This window comes from Sciurus vulgaris, assembly GCF_902686455.1.
Source record: "Sciurus vulgaris genome assembly, chromosome: 13".
In the NCBI taxonomy this organism is placed as follows: domain Eukaryota; kingdom Metazoa; phylum Chordata; class Mammalia; order Rodentia; family Sciuridae; genus Sciurus; species Sciurus vulgaris.
The window spans coordinates 95,883,121-95,900,982 of record NC_136474.1 but is presented as its reverse complement, the minus strand read 5'-3'; the positions used below and the strand labels follow the sequence as shown (position 1 = coordinate 95,900,982).

Here is a 17,862-nt window from a genome sequence, read left to right as displayed (position 1 = left end):
CAAATAATCTAATGCTATAAATCAAGGCCCTAGAAAAGTCAGAACAAATCAATCTCCAAGCCAGTAGAAGGCAGGAAATAATTAAGGTCAGAGTAGAAAATAATAAAATATAGAATGAATATAGAGAAAAAAATGTAAAGAATCAGTGCCAGCAAAGATTGGTTCTTTGAAAAGGTAAACTAAATTGATAAATTCTTAGCCAAAATAACCAAAAGACATGAAGACCCAAATCAACAAACTTAGAGATAAAAAAGGAAATTTCGTCACAGACATTTCTGATATACAGAGGATCATTAGGGACTATTTTGTAAACTTGTATTTCAATATATTGGAAAATCTAGGAGATAGTTAAATTTCTAGACCTATATACCCTGCCCAAATTGAACCAAGAGGATATGAAAAACCTAACCAGACCAATAGCGAGCAATGAGATTGATGCAGTAATAAAAAGCCTTCCAAGAATGAAAAGCCTAGACCAGATGGATTCTCAGCTGAGTTCTACCTTTAAAGGACAATGAAAGTTAACTCTCACTAGTTATTCCATGAACTAGAAAGGAACACTCCCAAATTCATTCTATGAAGCCAGTATCATCCTCATAACAAAACCAGATAAAGACACATCAAGGAAAGAAACCTACAGAACATTACCCCTAATGAACTAAGATACAGAAGTCCTCCATAAAATATTAACAATTCATATTCAAAAGTGCTTTAAGAACATTGTACACCATGATTGATCGGATTCATTCCAGGGATACAATGTTGGTTCAGCACATGAAAATCAATAAATGTATTTCATCACATAAATAGCATCAAGGACAGAAATCACATGTTCATTTCAATAGATGCTGAAAAAGCTTTTGACAAAATCCAGCACCACTAATGTTAGAAACACTGAAGAAAATAGGGATAGAGAGAACTTACCTCAACATTATAAAGGCTATGTATAACAAGCCCAATGTCAATGTCATTCTGTACAGAGAAAAACTGAAAGCATTTCCTCTAAAATCAGAAAGAAGATAAGAATGTCTATTCTCACTACTCCTGTTTAATATAGTTCTTGAAACTCTAGCCAAGAGAAATCAGAAAAATCAAAGGAAATTAAAGGGATAAAGAAGTCATTGAACTATCTCTGTTTGCTGATGACATGATCCTATACTTAGATGACCCAAGAAAGCTGCACCAGAAATCTGATAAATTCAGGAAGGTTGCAAGATACAAGATTAATAGAAAATTTAGTATGCTCCAATAATGAATTTGATGAGATCAGGAAAACTATTTCATTTATAATAACCTCAATGAAAAGTAAAATATTGGAAATAAACTAAGGAGGTGAAAGACCTCTACAAAGAAAATTAAAGAATACTGAAGACACTGAAAAAAGAAATTGAAGAAGACCTTAGAAAATGAAAAGACCCCCCCCCCATATTCATGGATAGGCAGAATTCATATTGTCAAATGGCTATATTTCTAAAAGCAATATACAGATTCAGTCCAATCCCTATCAAAATACCAGTGACCTTGTTCACAGAACTAGAAAAAAACCCCTTCCAAAATTCATATGGAAGAAGAAGAGGCCCAGGAGAGCCAAGGCAATCCTTAGCAGTAAGAGTGATGATGAAGGCCTGGCAATACCTACTCAGATTATACCCCAGCGCTGGAGCTCAGGGGCTGGCGTGAAAACCGTATGAAAACCAGTGGAATAGAACAGAAGACAGAGAGAAATCCACATAGATTTCTTCATCTGATCCTTGACAGGTGTCAAGAACACGTGGGAGAAAAGAGCCCTTTAAACAAATGGTGCTTGGACAACTGAATATCCTTACATAGAAGAATGAAACTAGACTCTTGTCTCACCCTGCACAAAAATAACTCAAAGTGGATGGAAGACCTAGGAATTAGGCCAGAAACACTGCACCTGAGAGCTGAAAACATAGGGTCAACAGTCCAGTACACTGGAGCTGGCCCTGATCTCCTTAATAAAACTCCTAAATCCCAAGAAATAAGACCAAGAATCAATAGTGGGATGGCATCAAATTAAAATGCATCTGCACAAGAAGGGAAGTGAGTGTAAAGAGAGAACCTACAGAAGGAGAGAAAGTCTTTGACAGCTACCCTTCTGATGGAATTAATATCCAGAATATATACTTAAAAAAACTTAGGACCAGTAAAACTAATAACCCAATTAATAAATGGGCAAAATATGTAAATTGACATTTCTCAAAAGAAGAAATACAAATGGCCAACCAATAAATGAAAAAATGGTCAATATCCATAGCAGTTAGGGAAATGCCAATCAAAACTACATTGAGATTTCATCTCATTCCAGTTGGAATGGCAGTCATCAAGAATACAAACAAAACAATTGCTGGAGAGGATGGGAAAAAGGGTACTACTTATACATTTTTTGTTGGGAATGCAGATTAGTACAACCTCTTTGCAGAGCTGTATGGAGATTTTTCAGAAGACTAGAAATGGTATTTATCTGAAACATCTAAAGTCAGCATACTGTAGTGACACATGCATACCAATGTTTTAGAAGTGCAATTTACAATAGCCAATTTATGGATCCAGCAGCAGATGGATGGATAAAGAAAATGTGGTATATCTATACAATGGAGTTTTACTCAGAAAGAAAAATTGAAATTGTGTCATATATAGGTAAATGAATGGAATTGGACAACATCATTGGTAAGTGAAATAAGCTAGACTCAAAAAGAATAGGGTCATATGTTTTCTGTCATATGTAGAATCTATGATGGTGGTGGGGGGTCTCACAAAATAGAAGGAAGACCAGTAGAGGAAGGGGATTGAGAAGGAGGGAAGGTCATCGGAAGTAGTGGGGAATGAAATCTACCAAATTATGCTGTGTCTGAATCTGGGTACATATATCATATTGCATTAATTAAAATAATAATAGAAGATCAGTATAGTAGAGCCAGTGGATTGGGGGAGATAATAGAGGATTAAAAGGGAAAGTACTGGGAATGTGATTCATCAAATTATGTGTGAACATAACATAATGGACTTGGCCCTTTAGATAGACTTCTTGTTCTAATAGTGCACATAAGGTACTTCTCATGCCCTCTGGCATATTTAATAAGCTTCCTTGTAATGTTTATATTTTACTAGTTCCGTTACTCCTCACAAAGCCTTCTCAGGTGCTCTCTGTTTGTATCCCTGTAATACCTACTTCCTCCAGCCACACCTTACCTTCCTATAGTTACTACCCAGTTAATCTCTATCAGCAATTTAATGCACTGATTATGTTGAGACTCTCATAACCCAATCATTTCACCTCTGATCTTTCTTACATTGTTTCACATATTAGCTTTTAGGGAACATCTAATGTCTAAACCACAACAGGTGTGCTTGTCTTATCAAAGGAACCTGAGTCACTCATGACCTAGCTAAATGAAGGGTTGGGAATGGGAAATGATGAGTGTGGGACTCATAGCCTAAGGAATTGCCAAAAGTTTGGGGGAGCCATAAATGATTCCCCAGTGAATCTTGTCTTGATAATTTATAGGTAGGTTTTTCTCTGTTGGCATTAATATGTAAACATCACAAGAATTTGAATTACCCTTATAAATTCTTAGCTAGTTTATAAACCAGTAGGTAAGTATGTTTCTCCCTTTTTGTATGTGCTTTAATCTTTTAGACAATGGAACAATTGTGCTTATGCTGTTTACCAGGGTAGGACCTTTGGCAAATCACTGTTAATCTCTGTACATCAGTTATCTCACCTATGATTTCAGAAAACTACAAAACATAACTACTAGCATTAATTTTAAAATAATCTTCTAAAGCATTCTTTTAAGCTACTGTACATAAAATGCTGAATTCAATGGGAATACAAGTACTCCAAGTGCCACCTGTGTGTACACACACTTTGACCCACACATTTCCTGTGTGGGCTGTTGACATGTAGACAGAGCTGAACCTTCTCTATTGGATAGATTTAAGTGGGTGTGAAGGACTGGCAGAAAAAGCATGGACCTTTGAAGCCACCACAGCCTCAAGATTGTTTTGAAATGGTAGGATATCTGGTAATAACAAAATAACAGCAGGTTTGCCTCCTGCAGGGATTTCATGTGTATTAGCTCAGACAGTTGCCATTTAGATGTTATTGGCTGTTGTATTGGGGGTGCATTTTCTCCAGTGCCCTGAGGATGAGTCATGTGGAAAATGGACTCCAGGTTTTCCATACAGCCTGCTGTTGCTAGCACACAGGCCTGCCCTTGCGGTGCCAGTCGGAGGCCTCTCTTGCTTTTGCACATAGCTGTGTTGTAGTATACAGCAGAACAGAGTCACATCTGGTCCATTTAGAATGTCATTACTGTGTTTCCAGTGAAGCCTTGCTTTTCACAGACTTTGCCCTGCTTCTGCCCAGCCCTGCAAATGACAATAGAGCTGCTTGGGAAGGGGCAGTATTGTTTGGCATTCAGTCCTGTACCTAGAGGCAGTGGAGAAAGAAGCTGCAGGGTTTTCATTAATTACTCAACAACCAGGAGGGAAATGTGGACTGCCACCATAGTTGGGGCAAATGAGACTCCAGAAGCCAGCAGAGAGGACACCTAGGTGAAGCATACCCCCCCAGTCCCAGGATGGGCAATGCCTGCCTCTGGTGGTGTCTCCACTTTCAGTACATTGTTACAGAGGAGGGCCCTAGCAAAGCTTTGGTTTTAACCTTTGGCTCAACTTTAGTTATAAAACACAGTATAGAATGTGTGGAATAGGGCCCTGGGTGCCAAGGCAACTTAGCTAAGTTTGTATTTTGTCTTATGTAATAACTGAACCTAGGACTAAAGAACATTTGATCTTCTGTTTTTCAGGTCAGCTTTCCTTAGGAATTGTCCTAAGTCTTGCTACTATGTTACTGTGCTTAATGGTGCTTTTCATAGTCTGTTAAATGGATCTGTGAAGCCCATCAGTTACCTGAGCTGGGCAGTGCAGCCACCTCTCCCCAATCACAAGAGGCCTTGGAAAGCAGAACATGGCTCTGCTTGCTTCAGTGATAAAGTTGCTAGTGTCCAGCTTTGAGCTAGTTAGAAGCCAGGCAAGATTTGGCCTTGCACTTTGGTAAGCATGTGCAAGGACTTTCACTCATTTATGAGCTTGTGCGAAGATGTTCATTTTGAATGCTTGTCTCCTTCCCTTCCCTCCTGTTCATCTGCTCTCCATTCTCTCCTTTCTCGGGGCAGTGTTTTCCTTGCTCCCTCTCATTTGATTATCTTTCTTTGCCTCTTCTGCTTTTGCTTCCTTAAACTTTGTATTTCTGGTTTCCAACATCATCACATTGCAAGTGAGGAGAGTCTTGGTCAAGACAAAGGTTCTTCTCATGGCCTTTTAATTAGTGACAAAGTACATGTTTTGACTCACCTTCAATATCCCTTTCCCCCTTTCCAGGAACACACATTAATTTCCTGTCTACAGCTCTGGCCTCAGTTTAGGGCCAGGATTTGCTGTTCAGATGGCCTTGAATAAATCCAGAACTTAGGAGGATAAGTATCCCATATGGACCCGCCAACCTGAAGACTTGATTTGCTGTCCTGCCTTGGAATATAGTAATTATAACAACCTTAAATTATTTTCAGGATGCATCGAGGATGGATATGTGAAGCTGATTGTGATAAATTTTAATAATAACAGAGAACACCTACCACTTATTGGAAAAGTTGGCCTTGCTTGGAGAACTAATATTTTTGATGGCTTTATAAAGGTAAAAAAATTTTTTTTTTTTTTCAAGTATCCTGGTTTCTCCATAACAAAACGGTCTGTTGATGTATATCTGTGATGCCTCCTTTATTGGACTTGTTATTCTGGTTTCTGTAGACTTGTGGACACTCCCTTTAGCCAGTGACAATCACTTGATTCCTCCAGCCAAGTGCTTACCAAGCACCTCTTGCTCTTTGTGGAGTGTGGTAGGTAGACTGTAGCAGAGCTGTGCTATAGCTGTGGTGGGTGGACTATAGACTGAGCTGTGCTGACTGCACCCTCCACCCCCTGAAAACCTGCCTGTCTGTTCTGTGGAGAGAGAGTAGAGCTGAAAGTTGGACCAGGCAAATAGCATTTGCTCAAAATATCATCATCATTCCTACATGAATTTAAAGTTTACTGCAGTTATAAACTCTTTTCCAGGATACAGGTGTCTTTTTGATAGTACATCAAAAATTAACCCCATGGACGGGAATCAACTAAGAGTCGGGTGGTGGGGAAGGATGGAAGGATGAAGGAGGAAGGAAGAGAAGGTAGTTGGCACAATGAGATGTTTTACTCATCCTATTTATCTGTAAGCACATGTTTAAAATTTGGTAAACATATTTATCACACATAAAAGAATATTGTTTCATGTCTTTAAGAGCATAGACCTGATTTCTTATTTTTCTCTGATACAGGGGGCCTAAAATAAAAACGTGCACTAAGATAAAATATTAAAATCAAAATTTACCTTGTAGACTAAGAAAGACTGTGGACTAATGTAAAGGACCAGGATAATTTTTAAAAATTTTTGTTATATATTTTCTGGTAGTTTAGAACAAGAGGAAAGCAGTCATTTAGTCTCATTAGGGGACAAAAGGGAAACATAGTAATTGTACCAAGAAGCAAAGCTTTATTCCAGCTTTCTATTGGAACCATATATAAGGCAGACTCAACCCTAAATAGCATTTCAGCAGCAGGTGTACTGGTATATGTCTTACAGCAGTTCTCACGGAGGCTGCATGCAGAGCTTCAGAAGCGGAGGCTTTGCCGAGCTCCAGGCAGAGACGGAAGTGGTGCTGAAGCAGTGTCTCAGGCACTCAGGCTCCGGGCACAGCAGCGTGGTCTGGAAACGGGATTCTGAGTCCCCGAATTAAGGAGTAGTTTGCCTGGCCCTGGATAGTTCCACTGCGAATTCTTTTCTCAGATGAGCTTTGGGAGAAGGAAGAAGGAACACAGCTCAAGAATCAATGCCTTCTTCCAAGCTGGAGGGTGGGCATGGTCAGTCTGCATTTGGCATTTATGTATGCGGTCAGTACTAAGAGACTAAGCTGTCCTTGTTCCCAAAGAAGGAAGGCAGGTGAATGACATCATGTTCCTTTGTTTGCCATGCAGCTCAGGCATAGCACCACCCTAAGAATAGTGAATTAATAAAATACATGTTGAGAAGTTGCTCTCAAGGAGCTAAAGACTTTATTTTTAAATAAGGGCATAAGATAGAAAACATTTTTAGGTTATATGTAGCTGTTAAAAACAAGTAAAATAAAAACTCCTTCTGAAAATGATAGCCACAGCTCTGGAAAGGACCCTTCTAATACTTAAAATGCCCACCTGATCAAATAGTGGTAAGAAAGTATGTCACCCAATCTGATTATGGGCCTGAGGACCAAAAAAAAAAAAAAAAAAAGGCAAAAATAACATGGATGATAATGATAGAGGATATGGTGCATTGTCACATTGCTTTATTTTTATTTTTATTTTATTTATTTTATTGTAAACAAATGGGATACATGTTGTTTGTTTGTACATGGCGTAAAGGCATACCATTTGTGTAATCATAAATTTACATAGAGCAATGTTGTTTGATTCATTCTGTTATTTTTCCCTTCCCCCCCACCCCTCACACCCCTCTTTTCCCTCTAAACAGTACTTCCTTCCTCCATACTTGCCCCCCTCCCTAACCCTAACTCTAACCCTAACACTAACCCTTCCCTCCCCCCCCATTATGTGTCATCATCCACTTATTAGCGATATCATTCATCCTTTGGCTTTTTGAGATTGGCTTATCTCACTTAGCATGATATTCTCCAATTTCATCCATTTGCCTGCAAATGCCATAATTTTATCATTCTTTATGGCTGAGTAATATTCCATTGTATATATATACCACAGTTTCTTTATCCACTCATCAATTGAAGGGCATCTAGGTTGGTTCCACAGTCTGGCTATTGTGAATTGAGCCACTATGAACATTGATGTGGCTGTATCTCTGTAGTATGCTGATTTTAAGTCCTTTGGGTATAGGCCAAGGAGTGGGATAGCTGGGTCAAATGGAGGGTCCATTCCAAGTTTTCTAAGGAATCTCCACACTGCTTTCCAGAGTGGCTGAACTAATTTGCAGCCCCACCAGCAATGTATGAGTGTACCTTTCTCCCCACATCCTCGCCAACACCTGTTGTTGCTCGTATTCTTGATAATCGCCATTCTAATTGGGGTGAGATGGAATCTTAGGGTGGTTTTGATTTGCATTTCTCTTATTACTAGAGATGTTGAACATTTTTCCATATGTTTGTTGATTGCTTGTAGATCTTCTTCTGTGAAGTGTCTATTCATTTCCTTAGCCCATTTGTCGACTGGATTATTTGAATTTTGGAGTAGAGTTTTTTGAGTTCTTTATAGATTCTGGAGATTAGTGCTCTATCTGAAGTATGATTGGCAAAGATATTCTCCCACTCTGTAGGCTCTTTCTTCGCATTGCTGATAGTTTCCTTTGCTGAGAGAAAGCTATTTAGTTTGAATCTATCCCAGTGGTTGATTCTAGCTTTTATTTCTTGTGCTATGGGAGTCCTGTTAAGGAAGTCTGATCCTAGACCAACAAGGTGAAGATTTGGACCTACTTTTTCTTCTATAATCTGCAGGGTCTCTGGTCTGATTCCGAGGTCCTTAATCCATTTTGAGTTTAGTTTCGTGCATGGTGAGAGATATGGGTTTAGTTTTATTCTGTTGCATATAGATTTCCAGTTTTCCCAGCACCATTTGTTGAAGAGGCTATCTTTTCTCCATTGCATATTTCTGGCACCTTTGTCTAGTATGAGAAAATTGTATTTACTTGGGTTTGTGTCCGTGTCTTCTATTCTGTACCATTGATCTACCTTTCTATTTTGGTACCAATACCATGCCATTTTTGTTACTATTGCTTTGTAGTAGAGTTGAAGGTCTGGTATTGCGATACCCCCTGTTTCACTCTTCCTGCTAAGGATTGCTTTAGCTATTCTGGGTTTCTTATTCTTCCAGATGAATTTCATAATTGCTTGCTCTATTTCTGTAAGGTACGTCATTGGGATTTTAATTGGAATTGCATTGAATCTGTATAGCACTTTTGGTAGTATGCCATTTTGACAATATTAATTCTTCCTATCCAAGAACATGGAAGATCTTTCCATCTTCTAAGGTGTTCTTTAATTTCTTTCTTTAGTGTTGTATAGTTCTCATTGTAGAGGTCTTTTACCTCTTTTGTGAGATTGATTCCCAAGTATTTTATTTTTTTTGAGGCTATTGTGAATGGGGTAGTTTTCCTAATTTCTCTTTCTGAAGATTCATCACTTATGTATAAAAATGAGTTGGATTTATGGGCATTGATCTTGTAACCTGCTACTTTACTGAATTCACTTATGAGTTCTAAGAGTTTTCTGGTGGAATTTCCAGGTTCCTCTAAATATATAATCATGTCATCAGCGAACAGGGATAGTTTGAGTTCTTCTTTTCCAATTCGTATCCCTTTAATTTCTTTGGTTTGTCTAATTGCTCTGGCTAGAGTCTCAAGAACGATGTTGAATAGAAGTGGTGAAAGAGGGCATCCCTGCCTTGTTCCAGTTTTTAGGGGGAATGCTTTCAGTTTTTCACCATTTAGAATGATATTAGCCATGGGCTTAGCATAGATGGCCTTTACAATGTTAAAGAATGTTCCAGCTATCCCTATTTTTTCTAGTGTTTTGAGCATGAAGGGGTGCTGTATTTTATCAAAGACTTTTTCTGCATCTATTGAAATAATCATGTGATTCTTGACTTTAAGTCTATTGATATGGTGAATTACATTTATTGATTTCCTGATGTTGAACCAACCTTGCATCCCTGGGATGAAACCCACTTGATCATGGTGCACTATCTTTTTAATATGTTTTTGTATGCGATTTGCTAAAATGTTGTTGAGAATTTTTGCGTCGATGTTCATTAAGGATATTGGTCTGAAATTTTCTTTCCTTGATGAGTCTCTGTCTGGTTTAGGTATCAGTGTGATATTGGCTTCATAGAATGAGTTTGGGAGGGTTCCCTCCTCTTCTATTTTATGGAATACTTTGAGAAGTATTGGAATGAGCTCTTCTTTAAAGGTTTTGTAGAACTCGGCTGAGAACCCATCTGGTCCCGGACTTTTCTTTGTTGGTAGGCTTTTGATGACTTCTTCTATTTCAGTACTTGAAATTGGTCTATTTAAATTGTGTATGTCCTCCTCGTTCAGTTTAGGCAATTCATATGTCTCTAGAAACCTCTTGATGTCTTCGAAATTTTCTATTTTGTTGGAGTATAGATTTTCAAAATAGCTTCTAATTATGTTTTGTATTTCAATCCTGTCTGTTGTGATATTTCCTTGTTCATTCCAAATTTTAGTGATTTGGGTTTTCTCTCATCTTCTCTTTGTTAGTGTGGCTAAACGTTTATCAATTTTGTTTATTTTTTCGAAGAACCAACTATTTATTTTGTCAATTTTTTGTATTGTTTCTTTTGTTTCAATATCATTGATTTCAGCTCTGAGTTTAACTATTTCCTGTCTTCTACTACTTTTGGTGCTGGTCTGTTCTTCTTTTTCTAGGGCTTTGAGCTGTAGTGTTAGGTCGTTTATTTGTTGAGTTTTACTTCTTTTATTAAATGCACTCCATGAAATAAATTTCCCTCTAAGTACTGCTTTCATAGTGTCCCAGAGATTTTGATATGATGTTTCTTTGTTCTCATTTACCTCTAAGAATTTTTTAATTTCCTTCCTAATATCTTCTGTTATCCATTCATCATATAATAGCATATTGTTTAATCTCCAGATGTTGGAATAGTTTCTGTGTTTTACTCTTTCATTTATTTCTAACTTCAATCCATTATGATCTGATAGAATACATGGTAGTGTCTCTATCTTCTTGTATTTGCTAACATTAGCTTTATGGCATAATATATGGTCTATTTTAGAGAAGGATCCATGTGCTGCTGAGAAGAAAGTGTATTCGCTCTTGGTTGGATGGTATATTCTATAAATGTCCGTTAAGTCTAAATTATTGATTGTGTTATTGAGATCTGTGGTTTCTTTGTTCAATTTTTGTCTGGAAGATGTGTCCAGGGGTGAGAGAGGCGTGTTAATATCACCTAGTATTATTGTGTTATGGTCTATTTGGTTTCTGAAATTGAGAAGGATTTGTTTGACATACATGGATGAGCCACTGTTTGGGGCATAGATGTTTATGATTGTTATATCTTGCTGATTTATGCTTCCCTCAAGCAGTATGAAATGACCTTCTTTATCCCTTCTGACTAACTTTGGCTCGAAGTCCACATTGTCTGAAATGAGGATGGATACTCCAGCTTTTTTGCTGAGTCCATGTGCATGGTATGTTTTTCCCCATCCTTTCACCTTTAGTCTATGGGTATCTTTTTCTATGAGATGAGTCTCTTGTAGGCAACATATTGTTGGATCTTTCTTTTAAAACCAATCTGCCAGTCTATGTCTTTTGATTGATGAATCCAAAGTCCTTAAGAAGGAAGATCAAACATCTGCAGAATTTTGACAGAGCCTGCCTGTCAAATTCATTTACCTGTAAAGCTTCTTCTCAAAGTTAAAAATTTCCAAATTTCCTGCAATGTTTTCTGAAAACAAGTTTTCTTTAAAAATGGCATTTGTTGTTTTAAGTGTTCTCCTCCTTTCCTTTTGTTTGCTGAGGTAGTGATTTCCTTAAAACATTAATAAAAGGGGCTTCCAGACTGGGTTGGCCCTCATTTCCAAAGCCTGAAGCAAGAATGCACAGATGTATTCATAAGGCCTCTAAGTCATTTCCTGTAAGGGGAAAAAAGAAGATAAAATCAAGAAGGCTGTGATGCGCTCCGACCCCCAGCACACCGCCTGGACCCACATTGCTTTATTTGAAGTGACATGTCCTGGCAGTGGTATTGATCCTCTGGACTTCACTATTTTCATAAGAAAATTCTGCCCCAGAGCTTGGAATAAGTTTGGGGGTGTGGTGACTTCCAGGACCTGCTTGGAGTGGTGGAGGTGCAGTTGAGAAACATCTTGAGCTGGGATCAGCTTTCAAAACAGTGTAAATCAGATTATGATATAAAATACTCCCCCCCACCACTGGGGACTGAATCCAGGAACACTTAACCACTGAGCCACACCCCCAGTCCTTTTTATTTTTCATTTTGAGACAGGGTCTCACTAAGTTGTTTGGTCTTTGCTGTGTTGCAGAGGCTGGCCTTGAACCTGTGATCCTTGTACCTCAGCTTTCTGAGACACAGGGATTATAGGCCCACATCACCAGCTAAAATGCGTTTCGAAGACGCTTACAATGGCTGAATGTCAGTAATCAATCCACATAGAGCAGTTGCTGTATGAGCAGTTACCACACTGTTTCACAAAGTCACTTCAGACGTCCAAGGTTCCCAAAAAGGCAGCCCTGCTGCAATCATCAGTGTAATTTACGAGAGATACAGGACTCCCCTGATCTGTTTGCTCTCAGTTCCTATCAGGATTTCTAATGAATTTTATTTTGGTAAGCTTCTCTTGTATGTCTACCTTTCACTTGTCTTTCATGCCTAGGTATTTTTTTATGTTATTTTAATGTTACTTATAAATCTACACAGAGTATGACATCAGTTTTAATTTACTGTAGGTATTTTAGTATAGATCTGTTGTTCTGCTTTATGCATGAAGAGTTGAGGTTAGTAGAGCCTGCTATGGGAAGATCGTGGGTCCTGCATGCTGTGAGTGGTCATGCCCCATGAGAAGGTGCTCTTGCTGCTTTATGGGTTCTGCTACAAACTGTGGATTTTGACCCTGTTTATGAGAATAGGAGCTAATGTGAGTCCTGCCTTTGGCAACTCTGGAGTCTGCGCTTCCCGGGCCTGGTCATACAGACTGATCCTCGGTATGACCACTGTCTCACATTCTTTCAGCCTTTCTGCATGTGCTCTTCCCTTTTCTTTCTCCTGTTTTGCTGAATGAACTCTTCTCATCCTTTTATGACAAGGTTTATTTATCATTCATTTGCTTATTCATCAGCAAATATTTTTTGGTGATTAAGGACTAGATTGAACTAGGTGCTTGGGTATGTGAGATGAGTCCAAAAAAGAAAAACAAAATGAAACAACAAAAATTTGTCTTCCATTGAGTTTATGGCCTGTGGAGACAGGAGTGTCAGGGAGACTTCCCAAGGAACCAGTGTCTACACTGAGTTCTCAAGGCTGAGACGTACAAAGGGGAGGGGAGAGAGTTTAGACATGGCCCTTTGTGTGTCAGGGAAGGGTGTATGGCATGTTTGGTGCTGGGAAATAAGGAAAGTGTCTTTTTTTTTTCTTCCTATGGAGAGTACGGTTATCTGCAAAGGCACCTAGCATAGGGCACTGAGGGATGGGGAGTGATGAGTGAACCCCCAGAGAAGCACAGCAGGATCCACATGTCATCCTTAGCATGCTTTGGAGTGGCTTTGCACTCAGATCCAAAAGGAGAGAAAAATAATAGGGTTTATCCAGGGTTGGGGTTTGGCTAAATGTGGACCTCAGGTTTGATGAAAGAGAGGCAAAGGAAGTGTGTGCATCATCAAGTTCAGTGAAGGACAGTGACATCTAAATAGGTGAGAGGAGGCCTGAGGAAGGAGGGTTGGAGGGCTGGTAGGTGAAGGTGCGTGCACAGTGATCCCCAAATCATTTTACATTTCCACTGATACGCACACCTGTGAATATACATGGTCATGGGTAGTTAAAACAAAAGTTCATAAAACCGTACTTATGCTTACTATGTGTAATGCTTGTTGGATTTTTTCTTTTATTATATTTTGATTGACAAATAAGTTGTGATTTTTAGTGTGAAAATTCTGGGTGAATCTGAAGTACAGCCATGTTGGGAGTAGTTATGAGTAAGCTGAAAAGCAAAGAGATGTAGATAGAAAACAGTGTTGATTTTGACGGAGAACACTTATGGAAATGATTTATTTAAAGGTAAAACCTTAGAAATGAAGGACTAAGGTAAGAAGAGCAAATCATAGAAGTCATGTTGTGCAGAAATTGAGAGTACAGGGCATTGGGTGGCTCCACCAGGGTCTCTGTGGGTACTGGAATCACTCAGGTGATGCTAAGACTTGGGAACAAGTGAGAGGAGAGAGAGAGAGAGGCAGACAGAGAGCTTGTCTTGAAATGGGAGGGATGAGCATGAAGTTGGTGTCTGACTGAGTCCAGGGTGAAGCAAGGGTGGAAGAGCTGGAAGTTCAGAGCCTCAAAGAAGCAGGGGTTATTACCAGACTGGAAGGCCATGGTCTGTAGGTGGCACTGAGATGCTGGAAGAGTCACTGCTGCTCTCCAGGGCAGTGTGGCCCCTTGCTCTTGGAAGCACTGCACAACCATCTGTGTCCTGTGTGTAATGTGTATTGCCTCTAGACGATAAGGCTGTGCAGACAGGGGCGAAGTCTGCTGCATCTCGATGCTCTGACACTAAGTCTGTACCACATTGGAAGGTCCCCAGGCCTTTGCCTCTGTGTTCGAATGAGTGTATTAAATGATGAGACAGGAAATACTAATTATGTTCTAGGCCACAAATGCCAGTGATAATATTCTGGTTTTGATCCCACATGCAGGATTGCCAGTCAGTTTTACATGGAGTCACAATTTCCGTGAACATCGTGTCTACTAGACCGTTTATTTCTGTGACTCTTGTTTGCTTTTAGAGCTGCTCCATCGTGGACATGACTCTGCTGGATGAGCACAGGAAGCCCTTTTGGTGCTTGAGTTCTCCAGTTTGCATGAGGTCTGCTGCCTGCCCCTCGGATGGGCCCAACTTCTTGGGACAGACATACTATGTGGACTACACGGATGCAGAAGGAAGAGTGCATGCGGAGCTGGTATGGATAGAAGAGACTGAAGAGTACTTCATTGTCAACCTGGTCCTTTACCTCAGAGTAGCGAAAATAAACCACTGGTTTGGGACAGAATATTAAGAATGAGCAGTAGGTGACAAAGTGTGGTAGGCTGTTTATTTTTGACTAACAAATTTGTTCCTGGTGTTGAATGTTAAAATAAAGCATATTGTAGTAATCTGATGGTTTCTTACTTTACATTAGAAAGTATGATTCGTGGGTCATTTCAAGTTAATATTTAGAAGATGAAGTTAAAAATTAAAAATAAAAGCAGCGTGTTCCAGTGAAAATTCACATAAAAAGGGAAAAAAAGATATTTACTTTTCTTATGCCCTTATTTTTTAAAAAACAAAATAAGTCTACTGAATCTACATGTGTGCTGGGTAGATTAGTCTTTTCTTAATTGGTAAGAAACCCAAATGAGAAGATTTATTTATTTATTTATTTATTTTTGTTGCTTTTTAAATTCTATTTAGTTATATATTTAATTATATTTTTTTATTGTTCTACTTAGTTATATATGACAGCAGAATGCATTTTGATTCATTGTACACAAATGGAGTATAACTTTTCATTTCTCTGGTTGTACACTGTGGATTCACACAATTAGTGAAATCATACATGTACATAGGGTAATGATGTTTGTCTCATTCCACTATCTTTCCTTCCCCCCTCCCTCACCCCTCATTGCCCTCTACACAATTCAGCATTCCTCCATTCTTCTCTTTCCCATGCCCCATTAAGTATCATCATCCACTGATCAGAGAAAACATTCTACCTTTGGTTCTTTGAGATTGCCTTATTTTGCTTAGCATGATTTTCTCCAGCTCCATCCATTTACCTGTAAATGCCATAATTTTAATCTTCTTTATGGCTGAATAATATACCATTGTGTATGTATACCACAGTTTCTTTATCCATTCATCAATTGAAGGGCATCTAGATTAGTTCCAGAATCTAACTATTGTGAATTGAGCTGCTATAAATATATATATACATATATTTTTTTTTTTTATTGTAAACAAATGGGATACATGTTGTTTCTCTGTACATGGCGTAAAGGTATACCATTTGTGTAATCATAAATTTACATAGAGTAATGTTGTTTGATTCATTCTGTTATTTTTTCCCTTCCCCCCACCCCTCCCACCCCTCTTTACCCTCTATACAGTACTTCCTTCCTCCATACTTGCCCCCCTCCCTAACCCTAACTCTAACCCTAACACTAACCCTTCCCTCCCCCCCATTATGTGTCATCATCCACTTATTAGCGATATCATTCGTCCTTTGGCTTTTTGAGATTGGCTTATCTCACTTAGCATGATATTCTCCAATTTCATCCATTTGCCTGCAAATGCCATAATTTTATCATTCTTTATGGCTGAGTAATATATTCCATTGTATATATATACCACAGTTTCTTTATCCACTCATCAATTGAAGGGCATCTAGGTTGGTTCCACAGTCTGGCTATTGTGAATTGAGCAGCTATGAACATTGATGTGGCTGTGTCTCTGTAGTATGCTGATTTTAAGTCCTTTGGGTATAGGCCAAGGAGTGGGATAGCTGGGTCAAATGGCGGGTCCATTCCAAGTTTTCTAAGGAATCTCTACACTGCTTTCCAGAGTGGCTGCACTAATTTGCAGCCCCACCAGCAATGTATGAGTGTACCTTTCTCCCCACATCCTCGCCAACACCTGTTGTTGCTCGTATTCTTGATAATCGCCATTCTAATTGGGGTGAGATGGAATCTTAGGGTGGTTTTGATTTGCATTTCTCTTATTACTAGAGATGTTGAACATTTTTCCATATTTTTGTTGATTGCTTGTAGATCTTCTTCTGTGAAGTGTCTATTCATTTCCTTAGCCCATTTGTCGACTGGATTATTTGAATTCTTGGAGTAAAGTTTTTTGAGTTCTTTATAGATTCTGGAGATTAGTGCTCTATCTGAAGTATGATTGGCAAAGCTTTTTAGTTTGAATCTATCCCAGTGGTTGATTCTAGCTTTTATTTCTTGTGCTATGGGAGTCCTGTTAAGAAAGTCTGATCCTAGACCAACAAGGTGAAGATTTGGACCTACTTTTTCTTCTATAATCTGCAGGGTCTCTGGTCTGATTCCGAGGTCCTTAATCCATTTTGAGTTTAGTTTCGTGCATGGTGAGAGATATGGGTTTAGTTTCATTCTGTTGCATATGGATTTCCAATTCTCCCAGCACCATTTGTTGAAGAGGCTATCTTTTCTCCATTGCATATTTTTGGCCCCTTTGTCTAGTATGAGAAAATTGTATTTATTTGGGTTTGTGTCCGTGTCCTCTATTCTATACCATTGATCTACCTTTCTATTTTGGTACCAATACCATGCCGTTTTTGTTACTATTGCTTTGTAGTAGAGTTGAAGATCTGGTATTGCGATACCCCCTGTTTCACTCTTCCTGCTAAGGATTGCTTTAGCTATTCTGGGTTTCTTATTCTTCCAGATGAATTTTATAATTGCTTGCTCTATTTCTGTAAGGTACATCATTGGGATTTTAATTGGAATTTCATTGAATTTGTATAGCACTTTAGGTAGTATGGCCATTTTGACAATATTAATTCTTCCTATCCAAGAACATGGAAGATCTTTCCATCTTCTAAGGTGTTCTTTAATTTCTTTCTTTAGTGTTGTATAGTTCTCATTGTAGAGGTCTTTCACCTCTTTTGTGAGATTGATTCCCAAGTATTTTATTTTTTTCAAGGCTATTTTGAATGGGGTAGTTTTCCTAATTTCTCTTTCTGAAGATTCATCACTTATTTATAAAAATGCGTTGGATTTATGGGCATTGATCTTGTAACCTGCTACTTTACTGAATTCACTTAGAGTTCTAAGAGTTTTCTGGTGGAATTTCCAGGTTCCTCTAAATATATAATCATGTCATCAGCGAACAGGGATAGTTTGAGTTCTTCTTTCCCAATTCGTATCCCTTTAATCTCTTTGGTTTGTCTAATTGCTCTGGCCAGAGTC

At 38.7% G+C, this 17,862-nt stretch overlaps 1 protein-coding gene across 2 annotated transcripts in view; it reads left to right on the top strand.

Annotated features, from left to right (window-relative positions):
- Positions 1 to 15,253, top strand: part of FBXO15 (F-box protein 15) — a 70,255-nt gene extending 55,002 nt beyond the window's left edge. The window contains exons 9-10 of one of the 2 annotated variants that reach the window (XM_079109142.1): positions 5,598 to 5,722; positions 14,673 to 15,253. In XM_079109142.1, the coding sequence (XP_078965268.1) occupies positions 5,598 to 5,722; positions 14,673 to 14,942 (395 nt within the window). In that variant the 3' untranslated portion in view covers positions 14,943 to 15,253. Of the gene's footprint in view, positions 1 to 5,597; positions 5,723 to 14,672 lie in introns of those variants that run through there. The other variant, XM_079109143.1, reaches the window with a different exon arrangement.
- Positions 15,254 to 17,862: the final 2,609 nt, after the last annotated feature.